Source organism: Netta rufina (genome assembly GCF_964035555.1).
Source record: "Netta rufina genome assembly, chromosome: 6".
NCBI classification, from domain to species: domain Eukaryota; kingdom Metazoa; phylum Chordata; class Aves; order Anseriformes; family Anatidae; genus Netta; species Netta rufina.
Genome location: NC_140129.1, coordinates 34,461,989 through 34,481,063, shown reverse-complemented (window position 1 = coordinate 34,481,063; position 19,075 = coordinate 34,461,989). Strand labels below are relative to the sequence as shown.

General features: G+C 43.6%; 1 protein-coding gene across 1 annotated transcript in view; it reads left to right on the top strand.

Annotated features, from left to right (window-relative positions):
• Window positions 1-1,048: 1,048 nt before the first annotated feature.
• The window catches only part of NXPH2 (neurexophilin 2), a gene marked incomplete at its 3' end in the record, with an annotated part of 33,053 nt that continues 15,026 nt past the window's right edge, over window positions 1,049-19,075 (top strand). Inside the window, exon 1 of the mRNA XM_084289204.1 lies at window positions 1,049-1,121. Within this exon, the coding sequence (XP_084145330.1) occupies window positions 1,071-1,121 (51 nt within the window). The 5' untranslated portion in view covers window positions 1,049-1,070. The remainder of the gene's footprint in view (window positions 1,122-19,075) is intronic.

The window sequence follows — 19,075 nt, the reverse complement described above, 5'->3', positions numbered from 1 at the left end:
GAGCACTCACTGAGAGCTGTGCCAGGGGAGGTTCAGGTTGGAAAAGAGAAGACATTTCTTCTCAGAAAGAGCAGTCCAGCACTGGGACAGGTTGCTCAGGGAGATGGTGGAGTCTGCCCCTGGGGATGTTCAAGGAAAGGTTGGACGTGATGCTTAGGGAAATGGCTTAGTGGTGACATGTGTGGTAGTGGGATGGTTGGACCAGATGATCTTGGAGGGCTTTTCCAACCTTAATGATTCTGTGACTCTAAGATTCACTGCCTTTGATCATTAAAAAGACAGCACCTCAGGCGGGAGGTGAGCACTGCAGCCCTCCCTGCCTCCCCTCACGTCCCAGCACCAGGTGCCCTCATGCCCAAATGCCATTGCCCAGACTCATGTGAGGAACCTGCCGAGCCCCTCAGCACCCACAGGGACCGGCCGGGCACAGCACCCCGGGACCCTGCGGCCACCCCGCGCCTCAACCCGGCCCGTGGGCAGGCTTAATTCCCCCGGACGGCTCCGCTCTCCCCCTGAGGGTGGGCTGGGGACGAGGAGGGGACCCGTCCGGCTCCCTGCGAGCGGCAGCAGCCCTCCGCCCGCCTCCCCTTCGGCACCACGCCGGCCTCACGGAGCCCGCCCCGGCAGCGGCGGGCGGGCGGGCGGAGGAGGAGGGGGCGGCCGCTGCGGCGCGGCTTTAAACTTGCCGGCAAAAGCCGGGGCGTCGGGAGCGGGAGCCCCACCACGGCTCTCCCCCAGCGGGGGACGCCACCACAACAACCACAACCACCACCACCACCGCCGCCACCACCGCCACCACCACCACCATCATCATCATCATCACCAGCGGGCTACGAGGGGACCCCTCCGGGCCGGCAGCGCTCCCGCCCCCTGCCCGCCCCCCGCCCGCCATGGCCGCCCGCGGAGCCGAGCGGCGGGGCAGAGCCGGGGGCAGCGCCGGGGGCTCGCCGCCGGCCCGCAGCGCCCTGTGAGGGGGGCACGGCGCCTCCCCGAGCCCCGGCCGCCCCCCTCCGCCGCGGGGATGCGCCACGGCCCCGCCGAGGGAGCCGCCGCCTAGACCGGCAGCCGCCATGGTGCCCCTGCGGCCCCTCGTCGTGCTCCAGGGCGTCCTGCTGCAGCTCGTAAGTGCCCCCCCTCCAGGCTCCGGACCCCCTTCCGTCCTCCCCCGAACCCTGCTTTGTTTGTTTATTAATTATCTGCCTTTATTAATTGCACCCCTCCGGGCCGGGGGAGCGCGGGGGCGAGGCCCGGCAGCGCTCTCCTGAAGTTTGCCGCCGGCCCCCGGAGCGACTACTGGCTGCCGAGGGGCTTCCTTCTGCCTTTTTATCCCTTTTTTCCCCTTTTTTTAATATAAATCCAGTGCTAGGGGAGCGGGGTGGCCTCCGGCGGGACGTTTCCCTTAGGGGCCAGCGGCCGCAGCCGAACCAAACGCGGTTTTCAAGACCTTATTTATTTTTTCCCCCTTTCCATCACTATTATTATGATGATTATTTCGGGAATTTCTGCCGGCGTGCTCCCCTGTCACCTCCGCTTCGTGCTGCCAAACTTCTGCCTCCCTTCCCCAGCTGCCTCGCACCTCCAAAGTTTGTCACCGTAGCCAACAGGGAGCGTGTAATAAACCCTGAAGGGATTAACCACCCTCCCCGAGAGCCGGCTCCTAATGTTGCAGCGTGAATTGATTGATTAGTTTTCGGGGGAAGCTTATGTCAAATCCTAATCCGTTCTCTGGCTTGTGCTTGTCGTGTAACGTTTCTCGCTCCCGCACTTTGTCGTATAGCAGCGAGGCGCCGAGCTGCAGCCCTGCGATAAGGCACCGCCACCCTTTTCGGACGACCAAAGGCTGTTGGCATCCTTCACTCGCATGGCATCTCCCAGCTGAGCAAGACAGGGGTGAGAGCACCTCTGCAGGGGTGAGAGGTGCGGATGGGGAGCAGTAAATGGACGGCCAAGCTGCTGAGCAGAAGGGGACTAAACAGCAAGGCTCCTTCCTCACACCTCCGAGCCCTCCTCGCCCACATGCCCCGTTTTATTTATTAGGCAGAAAGCAGAGGGATTCATTGTATCACGAGGGAGCGGTTGTGTGGATAGTGTTTCAGACAGCATCGTGAGGTTGCTTGCTGTGGTGCTGAACGCGCTTTGCAGGGAGGCTGGCTGCTTGGAAGAAGCAAAGTTGCTGCCTGGCACGCAGCCGGTGCAGGTTTCCAGGTGGATGTGGCACCGAACTCACGCAGGAGTGCTCAGTTTTCTGTTTTCCTCACGTACAAACCAGCAAAGTTCTGTTGTCGATTAGTTTTATTGCTTACACAAGTTAGTGTAAGTAATAATTTAAAGCAAAGGGAGAATGTTTGAGATTTTAGAGGTGCTTTAGATCTGTCTTTTAACGCTCAGCTATTACTAAAAATACACATGAAAACGCTTTGGCATGCGTTTCCAGAACATCTGGTTCATTTCTGGTAAACATCTGGTTAAAGCTACACCTTATTATACGTTGCAGGCAAATACGTTTGGTGCTGCTGGTGATGCACAGAATACAAGTCTCTGTGCTATCCTCTGCTCTCTGTGCAATAGTTGGAGTGCCTGGTGGCTTCCTGGAATCTAATTAGCAGTTTCAGCAGGCAGGCATCGGTGATGCTAATTCTCAACTGTTTCTTAACCAACAATGAGTACAGTTAATATTAATAAAACGCAGAATGCTCAGCATTACAGCCAAATGAAGAAAAAAAATGTGGCTTGCAGTGTTGTAATACAGCAGCACTCTAGTAACCCAGAAGTGCTGCCATCAAACCCTTACTGATGGCACAATCTTAATTTTTAAATGCAAACAGACTTGTTAGGATGCAAAACATCTTTGCATCTACAGTCTACATTTTAATGAAGCCAGAAATACTTTTTCATTAGACCTCAAACTCTTGCTTGGCTTTCAAACACAGAAGGGTGTCATCTGTGTGCCCGCTTTATAAAGATGTGCAGATACGGGGTAAAACTTCACAAATTTGAGGAGATGCTGGCAGAAAATCTCACTGCGTTTTTGAACAGCGTTAGTTCGGTGATGGTGTTATATGCAATACCGTTCAATCAGAAGTTCACGTTTGGTATTTTCTCAGTGGAGTGTGGATACATTTTTGTAACACTTTCCTGGATTATTATTTTTAACTAGTGGATGGCGTGCCAATAAGGCATGCAGTGTGAGCACGGCTGTATCTCTTAAACTACTTTGCATTATTTGGGTATGGAAAGCAGCACGGCTGGAACATGCAGCTGTGTCAGGTTGAGGTGCTAACTGGCGTCTGGATAAATACATTCAGTTCAAAAGTGAATTTTGGCTCGTGCTGTCAGTATCAATCAAAAAATAATTTGCAGTGCTCGGTCAGTGATGTCCAGGCTGTTATTGATAAGAAGCTCAATAATTGATACTCTGTATTGTCCCTAGAAGATGCTTTTCCTTTACCGTTAGTCATCAGTAAGCTTTTTAATTTTCACATAGTTGCTGAATACCTTCATAATTATCTCTGTATGAATAATGGAGTTCTACATATTGGAAATTGAAAAGACTAAGGTATTGGGAATTTTAATTTTAAGGAGATCTTATTAAAGTACATGCTGTATATATTTGGTGTTTTCATGTTCCTAATTTGCACTGTTAAAATGCCACATTTAATACCCTTCTTTAACGTAGTTTATGGGGTCTTTAAAATGTACAAGACTCACCCTTTGCTTTACAAGGGAGGGAGCAGGGGGCTGTACGTAGGGTTTGAATCAGCTCAGGTCTGTTTTTGCTGTAGGTAGGTGGTGTAAGCACTACTTTGCCTTGGCGAGGGGCAGGGACAGAGCAGCACTCACAGGTGGGACCCATGGTTCCGTAGGGTATTCAGCTCAGCTGATCTCAGCCGGCTGGAATTAAAAAGGGATTGCAGCAGCGTTTTCCAGCGCCCATAGCTAAAGTTGTGTCAGCAGTCCTCCCAAGGAACTTGCTTCTAGTGTTAGCAGTGGGCAGAGCTGTCACCATTTATAAACCGAGGGAGTTAGTTATTTTACAAACACTTAAAACTGCATTTTTGTTTTTGTTTTGTTTTGTTTTTCCCAATAGTGTTTGGATAGATGAGAAAAAAATAGAGTGACAAAGTATATTGTTTCAAGATTTTTCTCCACCTAGGCTGAATATAGCATCTATTGCTGTGAATTTCAGTGACGCTTTGTTTTGGCCTTTTTAAGGGATGACATTTTTACCTACAATGAATATAATTTTGCCTGACAGTTAAGCCAAATTTTTTACAGCATGAGTTTAAAACAGAGTTAAAAGGTCTTAACAACTTAAGTAGGAAAGAACATTTCATAACATGCTGTAGTGCAAGACAATGCTTCGTCAGCAGAAATAGCTTGAAAAGTGAGATAAAGCTGCATTTCCATTCAAAATATTTATATTACGTGGGGCATAGAACCAGAAGTGTGTTTCTCTTGGCTTCTTTAATTTTGTCACCGTCACCTTGCAGACTTGCAGTGTGTAACATGCCAGTGAAGTGAGAATCAGAAATAGCCACCATGTAAAACTCCAAACTCCGTTTGTGAAAGGTAAATGCTACCCTCTGGTCATTGGGAAGCACAGGGATGAAATTCCATCCCTCTTAATTTCACTCAGATATTTGCCACGAAATACATTCAGCCCAGCTTTCCTTTTGGTTTGTTTTGGTGTTCTCGGTGCTGTAGGCATCGTACACCTGCATCTTATTCTGGTGTAATAAGGTACTAGAAGTAATCTAAGGAGTGAAGGCAGTTTGAAGTTAAGACAGCTCAGGAAACGCTGGTTTCAGCACTTTGGGACTTTCATCATCCCAAATGAGGAGCATGCATCAAGGTGGATGGGCCAGGTTTAGTTTAGGAAGGGTGTTGAGATGCCACGCGAAACTCAGCTTGCGGCAGCATCACATCTTTTAGCCCAGTTCTGTGGAGCTGGTGCCTGACGTTTTTCATGGTTTATTTGCAGGTTGACTGGGGCACAGAAAGGTTGTATTTAAAAACTGTTGAGCAAGTCAGTTTGAGTGATGTCTGTGAGACCACAAGAAACCCCAGGCTTCCCAAGCACAGGACACTCAAAATCCAAGCCTCAATCTTTCCACTTGGGACATGGAGAGCATTTGTCTGCCACTGTAAAGAGCTTTGGGATCTGCCTACCAGTGCTGTAAGCACTTTTGTTACCTGTATCATAGTGTAACTGCCAGGGAAGCAAAACAGAGAAGTGAGTGGAGCCCGAATGCTAAGTTGGTGAATTGGGATGCAGTGGGTCAGTCACCTCCTTCTGCTTGCTTCCTGAGCCTTGGTTTCTGCAAGGAGGGAGCTCAGAGTTGTGGGCAAAAGGAGAACACATCTAAAAACACATCTAAAGAAAAATACATCTAAAAGCAGGTGTACTTCAGAGGACAGTGCATTTTCTCTGTCAGTCTGTCTCTAGTCTTGATTTTTGCCTGCCTATCTGTAGCTCACCACTTAGCTATTCCCAGTTATAAAGTAGAGCTATTGGCTGTGACATTTTTACCACATCACAGGGGAGGTTCCCATTTACGTGACTCTGATGCATTCACCCTGACCTCGATTTCCAAATGTTCTGGTTTGGACCTTTCACCAGAATAGCCTGATTATCTTTGTGTATGTTTCCCCTCGCCCCATCCCTTGTTCCCGTCCCATTTTCATTCTCTTCCTTTCCTCCCCTGTTTGTGGCTGTAGTTTGTGGTTTCCTTGCATAGGTAAAGAATCAGTCAGAGTTAAAGTTAAAAATGGGAGGACCTGTACAGAAGCAGAGCATCAGTAGTGTTAAGTCCCTGTCAGTCACGTTTCACCCTCTTAGAACCTCTCTTCTGCAATTTAGCCCTTCCCACACTTGCAGGCTTTCTCTGATGCTCTGTAAATTCAGCCCATCCATCAGCCGTTCAGCTGTGGCTCGCACACTGCTGGGTGAGCAAGAGGTGGAAGGGGCGGCTGGATGAATTTGGGGACGGATGTCTCACCAAGGCTGAGGTTCACAGGTCAGGGCGTGGAAAACACTGTAGCTCCTTCGCTGTAGAGGATCTCTTGTGGCTGCTGTTGTGGCCAGCCATCGGTTCAGCTCCAGCTAAAGCTTATTTCAGGGCTGGAAGGACAAAGAAATATCTGAAGACGGGAAGAGGAAATGAAGAACTATGAAGATGGGTCCACAGAAGACCAAGTAGTTGTGTCCTAGAGGCAGAGTTTGGTGCTGGTACAGTGCTCTGGGCTCCCTGGGTTGCAGCACTTGCTCTAAATACCCAATCTGAGCAAGTTGACTATAATTTAAGGTGGAATTATTTGTAAAGAGCTTTAAGAGCTGGAGTTCTCAAGCTCAGGTTTTCTATTTGTTCCAACTGGCTGGTAGCAATATAAGTTACTAATAGCAGGCAAGTGAAAATGTAAGAATAGGGAGAAATAAAAAAAAAAAAAAAAACAACTAAAAATCCAATGTCTCTAAAAGCAGTTTTTGTGTGCGCTGGGACCAATTATGGTTATTGTGCCATTACAATGAAGAGTTAGGGTTATTTAGAGCACTTGAGTTCTGCTTCCCCAAATCCAGCATGTTTGGCTTATGTTTGTGATGAACAACCATTTGAGAATTTCCTGACTTTATAGAACTTGGTTTTGGTGATGACTGTGTATTTCTAGAACCATGAATCACCAGTATAAACTCAACCTGAATTTCATCATGCTGTAGCCAGTATCTAGGAAAACAAAGCACTGTGCATAGATGTGCTACTGTATTTGTTCTGTCATTGTGCGGATTTAAGGGCTTTGGCGAAGGAGCTGGCTGTGCTTGAGGCTGACCTGAGGAAGAGGAACACTGGGACTTGTTTGTGGGGGTAGGAGGTGAATATCAGAGGGGGGAAGATGATGGAAATGAAAAAGCCTGATGGGCAGGTGGAATGAACTTGAGCAGTCACTGCAGGAGGAGAGGGACAGAGGGACCGAGAGGAGCAAGGTCTCTTTCCCCGACCTGTTCTGAGTCTGTGCTTGCACAAGTGCAAGAACCTGGTGGTTTCCATCAGCAGTTTTCAGCACTGTTGCTGGTTTTTCTGCCTTGAAAAGGGAGTGGGAACCCCAAAGTTGAGCATCCCAGGATGGTAAGACATGGACCGTGAAGTTTTTTCCTTTAAAGCTGGCTGCTCAGCTTTTTTTTTTTTTTTTTCTTGTTTATTTCTCCCTGCAAGCATCTGCTGGCTGTTTCTGTTGTTCATTACGTGGGTCTGGAAAGTTGGAGTTGCTGTTCCCCTGGAGGTTCTCATGGGCAGTGATTTCCCTCCAACCTCCAGCTGCAGCTGCTACTGATGAGTGTCTTCCTCCAGCACTGCCAGCTTAACCACCCGTGGGATTCCCAGCCCAAATTTTCTCCTTACCCCAAGCAGTTGGGTTCTTGTAGTTCCCACAGGCTGGTTACTGCAGTCCTCAGAGATTGTAGTGCAGGAGCAGGTATGTGATGGTAGCTTTATAGTACTTACTAGCACGACTTCGTGGCATTTATAGTCAAGAGATGTGCACTCATTTTTTTTGTGAAACCAAGGAACAAAGGCTGACTGAACGTAAACCAGAGCCTCACAGTGTGTTTCTCACTTTTTTGCCTCCAGTGCACCAGGAAAATATTCCACACTGCTGTCCCTCCTCCCACTGGCCTGCCTCAATACAACGGCAGGGGCAAGGATGAACTTTGTCAGAGAGGAAGCTGACTTCTCCAGTCTGTTTGCATCAATAGTGTATGACTATGTGTTGATTCATACGACTTACTGCTTAGGGTTTTTAACCCATTAGGTGTCACTGCACGTATTTTCCAAGTGGAACTGTAGTGCTGTGCCACGTGCTTTCTGTTTCATATACTGTAGGGCAGATAGTGCATTGTGAGACTATGGGCTACATGAGCACGTGCTCAACCCACTATATCCCTTGTTTCCTGGGGTTCAACTTAAGTCTGGAACTGGGATATGACAGCAGAAACTAGCGCCACAAAATGTTGCTGAGAGACAAGAATGGCAAGGTTGGTGCATAAATCTGTCTGTACAGCCTCCAGATGTAAGTGCAGGAGAAACTAGTGTATGGCTCCTGGTTTTCTAGGCTGTGCAGATGTGTTCTGTGTTTTCTCATGTATCAGAAGTCGGTGGTGTCTGTAAGAAACAAAACTCTGTTTCCAGAATTTTATTGTTTCATTTGGGAATAATTACAAAACCTGCTGCTTCTGTTTTTCTCTACTATGGATTATTAAACTATGTTCTCAATTTGGAGCCTTAGTTTAAAAGCAAAGAAAAACAGTAAGATACTCATTTAAAAAAAAAAAAAAAAAGAGGAAAGAAGAAGGTGTGGGGTGTTCTTGTTATTTGTTTGGTTGTTTTTTGAGGAAAATACAGTAGCAGCTGAAGAGAGATGTTGAATCTAACTCTGGCTGGAGACGGGCATTTTTAGAGCGACACAGTGGGAAGCAAGGGACGAGCGAAACCCAGTCCTTCAGTTTCTTGAGCAAACAGCATGTGAGGGAGAAGCCGAAAGCTTAGGCTGTTTTCCACTCATTAAGATAACAAAATGCTAATCAGCTTTGTGGAAAGATTCATAGCAGATAATGTTACCTTTGTTGCTGTGACACCGCTGAAGGGTTATCTGGTGTGTTAGCACGGTCCCCTTTAATTTAGATGATTGAAACAGTTATATACAGCAATCACTAGCTAAATTGCACCTTTCTTTCTTTTAAAATGAATGAGGTTTTGTCCATTGGTTAATCTCAATGTTATGATCGCTCAAGGCAAGGAAAAGACTGACATTAAACTCCTTGTTGGGTTGGGATGGGTGCTGTGGTACTGCTGGAGATGGATGCCAGACTCAAGTTCATCCCCCACTGATCCCTCGTGTATCTTGGAATTGGTTGTAGTTGTATAGCTATGGAATTAGTCTTCCCATCATGGAAACATCGAAATTTGAGTTAGTTTCGAATCCCCCTTAAGTCTTCTCTGTTAAAATCATAGGATCAGTTAGGCAGGAAAAGACCTTCATGATGGTGAAGTCCAGCCATCAGCCCAGCCACCAAGTCCCACCAGGCTTTCTCTGCCTCCTGGAGATGTCCACATGATCCAAAGTGGAGCAGCCAGGACCGGGCAGAAGGACTGCCTTCCTTTTTGCTGCCCAACTGCACTTTTTTGTTTGTCTTTTTTTAAAGCAAAACATACTCTATCTGTACAGGAAAGTAAGGAGTTGCAGCCACCTTTCCAAGATCTCCTAGTGGTCATCAGTTCACACCGTGCTGAGAGCTGTCTGTCCGAAATCCCTGGTAGCAGGACAATCCAAAGGCTTTATCAATTTGAATCTTAGGTTGTGTAATGCACTTCTAGAATGTTTCCACTTAAAACTAACTGGTTTTCAACTCAGTTATTAACTCTGGGACCAGGGAATTAAACTCCATGTTTTATTTAACAAAACACTTTTGAGAATATTGGATGGGATCTGTTACTCTGCTTTCTCTAGAGTCAAGGTGTCAGTGTTTTTTTTAATACTTAATGTTGCACAACTGGGGAAGGAAGGAATATAAAATACCTAACTTTGCGTTACGGTGACCAAGAATACCATTCTGCAGAAATTTGCTTTCTGGTGAGGTTTGCAATGTTCTTTCAATGAACAACAAACTTTATTTTTGGTGGAATAACAAGCTTAATATGGCAAAAAATAAAAATATAGTAGTTTTTATATCTTTCTTTGGGTTTGATGGATTGCATTGTCTTGTTCAGATCAACAACTAGACTTCATTTTTAATTCATGTCAATAAAGCAGATAAATGTAACGGAAATTCAGTGTTGTCCTATTTAGATATTAGAATTGTAGTGCTGATAATGCAAACCAGTAGTCACTCTACCTGATTTGTCCTGTACCAGTGATATTCTCTGAAGGCACAGAAGGATGTTAGCATTGAGATAAACTGGTCTGTGAGCAGGCATTAATAAGCCTGCTGTACTCTGAATACGGGCCTTGTACCCTGACTTCTGTCTTCCCAGTACCATTATTTAATAGAAATGTAATTATCTTTGAGATCTCCAGGTCTTTTAGATCTAGTTGAAGTGCACAGAATGGTTGAACAGTTGTTAGAGAGGGACTGACATATAGCTGCAGCAACGGCATCATAGGAAGCTTGTTTTTTTTTTCATAGGAAATGGGCTAAAACAGTATTCTAAACAGAAATGAGTCTGAAAATTGAAAGAAACCCGAGTCCTGATCAGAAGTTCTTTAGGACATCCTGGGACAGACACATTTCAGGGATTTGCTTGTTATTGTACAGGCATGTAGAGGCCGCAAGACATTTTAATCTTTCCTTGGCTTTGATGAAAACGTGGGCTACTGCATAATTCATCTGGTTCGGGTTCCTCTTTAAAATACTCAACTGGAAAAGAAGTAATCAATTTTAGTCAGGCAAGAAAACCTATGCTAATACAGAGGTTCTGCTCACTTCCTCAGTTTAAGAATAACATCTTAACTAAAAGCAGTCAGGCGTTTTTCTACAGTTCTGGAAAATTTCAAGTTCTGAAAAGATAGCACAGAAGTTACCCCTATGGCAGCTTTGAATTAAACACCTGCAGTTTGCATATTGTGCCTGAGAGGGGATTCAGGCGAGCTCGCTGCACAGAAGGACGTGCCGTACCTGGTAAGATCCCAGGCAGGAAGGAGCAGTGACTTAAATGCATCCCTTTTAGAAGCTGCAGAGCCTTCCCCTAGGTTGCAAGGAGTGCTTTTTCACTTGAATCCAGCAGCCTTGCTACATTAAGCTGTTTAGCTTAACATACAACAGCTTTTAAAGACTGATGAGTAAATTCTCTATGTGCAAATAAATTAGCGGTTATCCTAGTTTACAGCACTGGAAAGGAAAGGGAGCCTGTGTCTCTCAAGACAGTATCATGTTTACCAAGGTAGACAGTATATTTCATGAGGGTGCTCAGTCCCTTCCCTCAAAGCTATTTAGATTCACTTTTTGGAGGAAGAGAGAACAAACACAAATTTGGAAGTGGGATAATCGAGCTGAAATTCAGTGAGGCCAGGAAGGTGGCTTTCCTCTCACACCTACCAGGTGATGCGCAGAACACAAAGTGGTGGAGGACTCATTGCAACCATTTTTCCTCCTCCTTCAACCTTAGTATAAGGTGTGTGAAAACCATGGCCTGAATTGGATCCTTCAGCAGAAATTGATGCAGGAATGCCTGGACTCGTGTCCCAACAGAGCCCATACGTGGATTAGCGCTGATGTCCTTGGTGAGACGTGCTCCAAAACAACTAAAGGCAGTTTTCATCCTTAAAGCATAAGGACTACTTGGGTCGTATGTCTTACAGGGCGATTTTAAAAGTTATAGATTTAGGACCTAGGCATCCCTTATGAACCCGTGAAAAACCGTGTTTGCTGCCTCTTGAGCTCTCCCTATTCTTGTGTTTCACTTCTGAAGACAGACACCAGGCAAAGGTATCCAATACTCTCCTGTAATGTAGGATTGCTGCTGCCCTAAGCTTCCTAGTACTCTTCCTCAGCTTGTTTTAGGTCTCACAGTAGTCCCTAGGAAGCTTCAGAGCTGACAGCATTGTGTTATTTAGTAAGCTTTTCCTGATATTACGCACAAAGTTTTCTTAATTCCTTCCTGTTATGTTTAGCTATCTTCTTTTTATCACTATTGATGTGCTTTGCTGTAGGCTTTGTTATTTGCCTGTTCCTGGGGACCTTTTCCTTGAAGAACCACAGCAGTAGCGTTGTGAGTTACATCAAGCTTTGCCTCTCTGTTGATCTCTGTTACTGACCATGCGTGTTTGGAGTGCCTTTTGTCATTTTTTGTTGTTGTTGTTGTTTCTTACTCCCATTAACTTTCACAGAGCCTCTTAATGTAAAGATATCTGCAGGGCTGACCCAGTCAGTAGTAAGACAGCCTGTTAATGTTACAAGATACCATCCAAGTGTTAGAGAATCCAGCAATTTTGCAGATGAAGAAAATGGGTTAGATTCAGGAGGAAGACAGTATATTCTGAGTGATACTCTTGACTAACTCTTCTTTTAAATAAAATCACAAATGCACATCTGAAGCCAGTGAAATAAAATACCTTGTACTTTTATCCTACTGTCAAAAAATCCTGTTCTACTGATAGTGTATTTATTCTACTTCAAACTGCAAAGTGTTCACTACCATATGTTTTTATCCGTCTCTGGACACTTTATCTAGGCAGCTTTACTCTGGACACCAGCAGTCTGCCCGTGAGAATGGCGCGCTGTGTACACCAGGCATATATCCTGAAGGTGTGAGCTACGTGACTGTATTGGCACTATGCACAAACTAATGAGCACTACACCAAAAGGTAGGATGAGTACAGTTATGCAGTTTTGATCAGTTTAGCACTCAGGCAGAATGTTCTCCTATCTAGCCAGAAACATCCTTACCAATCTCCCTAACATATTGCTTCCATCGCGAGCTCTTGAAAAGTGCCTTCTGCTTCATGTACAGGGCTCAACACCCATCAATGCTCAGAGAAAATACAGTGGTGGCTGAAAATAAAAGTAACAGCAGGAGTTACATGTAAACAGATTGTATACCTGAATATTTTGCTCAGTCTCTTAATTTCTGGCTAAAGAAACATACCACAAACTCCTGAGGGACACGTTTCTTTGCAAGCAATGGCAACCTTCGTAGCTGTCAATATGTGAGAAAAGCTTCTGCTGAAAGAGGCTGTAGAAAATCATCAGATGTGTTGTTGATATAAACCCAACATTACTTCACATTTCCTATTCCTGAAAGAAATGTGTTTGGAGAAGTCTGTAAAATAGTCCTCTTACCTGGCACCACAACCTGTTTCTCATACAAGTGATCATCTTTAATAGATAAACTTTCCATTAAGAGCTAGACAAGGTGCTATTTTTTCTTGCAGTAGTCAGAAATAAGAACAATAAATGTGTGGGAGAAATTCATCAATTTTGTTAGAACATCAAGGTGCATGTCTAGCTGAAATATAGACTGCATGGAAACACAAATCAGTACAGAGAAGGCTCCAAGTATAGAATTATTGACCCTGGAGGATAAGATACAGAATAACCTTTCCAGGCTGTACTTTGTCAAGTTTAAGTAGTGTTTGCAAGGGTGGGTATTTTAGCAGTCTCTTCCCCCTCAGCAAAGGTTTAGTAGTAGATGCATTATAGCTTTTCCTAAATGTTGTTCTTCTTATAAATTACAGTACTGTAATAATGTATTAATCGTTTGTGCATTTCCTAAATTTACTGTTCTGAAAAACAGTATAAATAAGTCAAACTGATTGATGTGAGTTACTAAGTGTGTAGATATGTCTATTTTTCCAATCTGTTTGTTCGCTTTCTGGTTGCAGTCCCAATTCTAGGACCAATTGGTTGAGTCCTCTCTGCAGAGTGTCCCAGTGCTGGAAGTGATGGGGTCTGCAGTGCAGCCTTGATATATCATAGGATGATAGATTATGCCAGTAAATCACAATTAATCGTTTTCTAGCCTTGCGAAATATAAATGCATTTCTCAAAAGTTAGCTTTTGAGATAAATCCTTATGCCACACAGTGCTAATCATGTCTGTGCTGGGATATTTTGAAATACATCAGCAAGAAAAAAAAACACACCTACAACTTCTGTTCTCTTCAAAATGCTTTTGAACACTGGTCCTAACCATAATTCAAGAAGTGCACTTTCTTCCAGACAACTTAAGTATGAAGCAGTCTGTGTCTAGCTATATTACCAAGCCAGGAAGAACATCTCATCCTATCACAGAGCGTATATGTAAAGCAATGTCCTTGGAAGTTAGCAGACAAAAGCTATCCTTTGGGTCTACCAGAGTACATACATTTTTTGTTTCAAGGGATGTGAAAATTAATTTATATGCTGCCATTCTAAGCTTATAATCAACTGTTAGTCACCATGTTTAAAAAATAAAGCTGTTAGTAAAATATTTTTTTAAATAGATCATTTCCAGCATCTTGGCACAAGCATTTCTCCGATGAAGGAAAGACTACGACTGGGAGGACGGGGTGGCAGTACCTGTCCTCCTGGCCTTGCTTGCTTAACCTGTGGAAGGCTGGACTTCTGTCACGTTTTATTGCACCTCCGGCATAAGTCTGGACCTTGAGAGATGAAAGCACGCTGCAAATACGAAGAGGAAGAAGTTAACTTAAATACTTGCACCTGTCAGTGTTTGTGGGTATTAAGTCAGATCTTCAGATACTTCAGTCTTGATAGTAACAACTTCAATTAATATATTCTGAAACTAACTTTATAAAGACATATGAAGTAAACAACATTGTATAAAACATTTTATGCAGTAGTTCTGATATTTTTTCGTTTGTTTACACTGTGCTTTATAGCAAACCACCTCAAAACCTTTCAGTAACACTCACGATTATGAAAACTTAACCCTAGAAAATCCCTTAGTGAATTCTGCCTGCACTCTTGCAGAAGAGTGGGACTCTGTTACTGACTCTCAGGAGGGGTCCCATCACTTTTACACCCAAATGGTAGTCTACTCATCCAGGCTGTAACATCCCACGTTAAATATGGCTAACCAAAGTAGATGACATTCTTCTGTTATCCCCCAACCCCCAGATCTAGTCTTTTGATAAATGTTTGACAATCGGTTTAGTCAAGCATGGCAAATTTAGTAAATCCATGGTAAATCTGACTGTCTATTCCCAGTCATCATCTTCCCCTTCATGTGCCCAGACATGACTTCAGAGAGGATTTGTTCCATAATTTCCCCAAGGGGCTGAAGGAAATATGAACAGCTGGTAATCCCCCAGATTGTTCTTAGCTTTTTTTTTTTTTTAAGAATGGTCACTACGTTTGCTTTTCTCCAGTCATCAGGGACTTCTCCCAGTCTACAAAACCTTTCAAACCTGATAGAGAATGGCCTTACAGAAACATCAGCCAGCTTGCTCAGCGTGCTTGGTTGATACCCATCGCTCTCATAGTCTGTGTACGGGTTGGGATTGCTCAGGGGATCCCCAACTCAGTTCTTTTCTACTGATAGTAAAGATTGCATAGGGAATAGAATCAACATCTCAGGGGACTTGAATTAGTTGCACTTAGGTGTACAAATTAATCTATTGCAATGAATCCACACTACATAATCAATAGTATGTCACTGAAACAGGCACCAATGTTCTTGTTTAGTGATGAATGCTAAATGATCATCAAGCCAAATTTTAAAGAATCTCCTGCAAAGGAATAGTTGCCATTCACTTTTTTTTTTTTTTTTTTTTTTCCTTCTAGATGAGCTAGGTGGACATGATGATCTGCTACAAGTCTCTCTAGGGAGATCTAAAACTTGCAAGTGTGGGTCTTGAGTTTGGTCTTCTAATGCTGCAGCAGCAAATAGCTATGTGGATTCAGAGGCAAATAAGCTTCTGGGCATTGGAAACGTTTCTGTAGGATGAGGGTGCTCCAGGGGAAGCAGTAACATGCTCTCTCTTGGTCACCCTAGAGCAGTCGTCCTGTACGAACTGCTTCAACCTTCCTTCTATGTAGCTTGAACATGGTACATTTTTCCCTAAAGTCCTCATCAGCAATGCAAAAGATTGAGCAAAAAGTTCCAGAACAACATTAGTGTGGGTTAACCAACTTCTGGAGTAGAATCTCAAGACCAGCTTGCCTGAAGTACTGATTATTAGATTCTTAGCTGTATTACATTCAGCTGTACCCACAGGTACAGAAATAATGTCTGCTTAAGGCAGACACAGGAAGATGATTTGCAATTCTCCATAAATCGTGTCTTTATGAATTCAACCGGTGTATTATGGATAGCAAGCTCGGAGGTGAAACTGCCAGCCTGTGCTTTGAGTCAGACTAACAACTTTTGCTCCTGCAAAAATGATTTGCATTTTTAATTGTCTGTTAGCTTGTGTCCTACAAATTAAGGGCTTGTAGATAAATTACTAAATTGGGTACTTCTAGGTAGATAAATGAACCTCAAAGCAAATGTAACACCTGAAAATTGATCAATTCAGTGACGGAAAGAAATTATGGTCAACCGTTGTCAAGCACTTGCAGTTTTTTACCATACGGGAACTTGGTTCTCCCTTAGTTTGTTAGCTGATATAGTGACAAGCTGCTGAGAGATGACAGATTTAGCCAAGGATTTGGAGTCTGAACACCTGTGCAGTGTCATGCATTTAAAAATAGAATGTGACAGCAAAACACATCAAGCCTCTAATGTCCAAATGGAAACCACAGGGGTTTTTCCTTCAGCTTTTTTCCAGAGAAGTAGCTCTCAATCATTGCTGTCCGAGTAAACACACAAAGCTGAGGGTGTTTTGTTGAGGTCCAAAATAAACAGGAACAAACTCAGGTGGTAGGCATGGGAGCAGCAAAAATGTTCAGTAATCACCATTTCTTCCCTCTCAATGATGTTCTGGTGGCATCCATCTCCGAGGGGTGCAGGTTATTACTGCTCAGAGGCAGTTTCTCCAGGAAAAGCTTGCTGAGGGCCTAGCAGGGTCAGCTAACCTTCCTTGGCCTACCTTGGCTTCTGTGTGACTCACTCAGTCCTCCAATGAAGCCGACAAGAAAAAACAAACCAAGACAGTTTTTGTTTTGCATAATCTCCTCCAAGGGAGAAAAAAGCCTAAACCAAGGGCATGAAAGATAAAAACAACCTTTGATTAGATTGGGTTAGATCTGCGTATTACGCCCTTCTTTGAGGGAGCCTACATCACTGACAGTATTTGAGGGCAACGCCTCTGCTTCCCCTCTCCTCTAATAGTATCCTTGAAGCCTTAATCAAAACTAAAGCACATAATCTTTTTTTTTTTTTTTTTTTTCAGGGGGAGACTGGCTTTCCTGCCCTCTCTGAGGCATTAAGTCCATGGCAGTCCCCGCTGCCAAGGAGCACTCTGCTCCAGGGAGCACTGCGGGCTGGCAGCCGTGGGCAAGGCCATGAACCCCCCTTCACATTACAGAGAGCCAACCTTCCAGCTTGGGTTCTCACTTCAGCAAAATGCATGGTATTTTGAAGGTCAAGTGTTTTTTCATCACGTTGGGTGCAATAATTTTGAGAGGGTATTTTTGCCTCTCTGTTTTGTTGCAGTCCTATTAACTGCGTTAAACAGAACAGTCTAAGCAAAGCCATTTATTCGGTGTTTTGGACAACAGTTTTGTGTGATTGTGTGATGGGGAATTCAGTAAGGTCCACATTTTGCTCATCCGTGCTCTCATTTATATATGAGATACTTTAAACTGAGATAACGCCTATCACACATGAATGGGTTGCTTCTTGAAATCAATGATATAAATTAGACTCCCTGTTTAGGAGCATCTGGCACCCTTAGAACCTAGTGCATGTAATGATATCTCTGTTTATTAAAAAGAATTATGTAACAATATGGTTGATTTATTTCAATGTGATTGGCTTAGCAACTTAATTGGACTATACCAGAGGAAAAAAAAATAATTTAATTAGCTCATTCATTTGTGGCTGACTGGAAGCACTGTATATCATGCTCAGCTTCTTTAAAGGTGTGCAGCCGTTTGATCCTGCAAGGAACTGAACCTTTTCAATGTTCACAGAAACCTTCGTGTTTTATGGGGCTGCTCAGCACCATGCTGATGTTCAGACTCCGGGCCCCAGTCAAAGCCCACAGAAACCAGCAAGAAGTTTCCTTTGAATCCAAAGAGCTCTCGAAGACTCCTTGCAGACAAAGGAACCTTCCTTGAGAAACAGCAGGACGAAAAGTGCCTTGAAGAATAAAGCCGGTTTTCCCCCACTGTGGTCTCTCTTTTCCCTTGAGCTGAAACTCCCACCTTCCAACTCCCAAATGCTATTAGCATACCAGAAAATTAGCATGCTGCATCCAAGTTTTTATATTCAGCCTGGTGCAAAGTTTTATTTCCTCTATTTCCAGGGTGGCTACTTACACATGAAAAACATGCTCTTGCAACACCGTTTGATTGCTTTATGAGGTTACCACATCTCAGCTGAGAGAGAACACTAATTGTTTTTTTGTTTTTTTTTTTTTTTTTTATTGGTGTACCTCTTAGTAACACAAAAATAAATGGGTTATTTATTTAAATGTGTTCAAATTACTTAATAGGCAAATAGTATTTTCCGAATAGCATTTGACAGTGATTCAAGTAACTTTCAAGATCCCTCCACTTTATTTTAGTTCCAAATGCAGCTTGCTGCAATCAGCCAAGAGACTGTTGTCTTGGGGCCAAATTCCACTTGAGTGGAGTTAATCACATCAGCATAAGTTGTTTCTATAGTCTAGTTTTACACCAATATAAATAAAATTAGAGGTTTGGATGTTGATTTCTCTTGTGCTGTTAACTTAAGATACTCTGAATCCCAAATGATTTCTTTTTCCATGCCTGTAATTGAATGCCAAACTCCCCACCATTCTCCCACCCTCTAAAACACACCAAAACAAGGCAGAAACCTAAATTAAAATCAGAGTAAGGATTTGACTTAAAGCATAAAAGAAGAAATAAGGCTGAAATTCCATACTTATCGCACCCTGTTGTACCTAGATACTGCTGCACATCTGGTATGTGAGATAATGCACTGTTTAGAGACTGCGTTACGAACACAGAAAATTGGAAATGAGTTTCAAGTCTTAACGCTACATTTCTTTACTACTGGGAGCAAGTAAGGCCCTGTTTTTCACTCTTTTTTTGTAGGTTGTGTGATTTGATTCCCTCTCTCGGTTATATAAATAATATAAACATGAATGAAATCAGAAAAGGAATGGTTCTGTAAGAAGTGTTTTATGCAGCACAGCTCTGAAGGCTTTTTAATAATTCCCAAAGTGTATACCAAGGTTTAATTACAATATTAGCCATATAGCAAAAAATAAGATCTGCTCGGCTGAAGTAGTGAGTGTAGCAATAAAAGCACATATATTTTGTTCAGTCATTTATCATATAATATAAATAATTAAAAACAAGGGCAGTGGTTAGCCATTCTTGACCTTCTGCAACAGAATATGTTCTCTCGGCACTACCTGATGTTATAATTCACTTCTGAAACGATCACACATATCAGCTATTTGCATGAGACTAGCCTGTAGCTATCAGACACAAG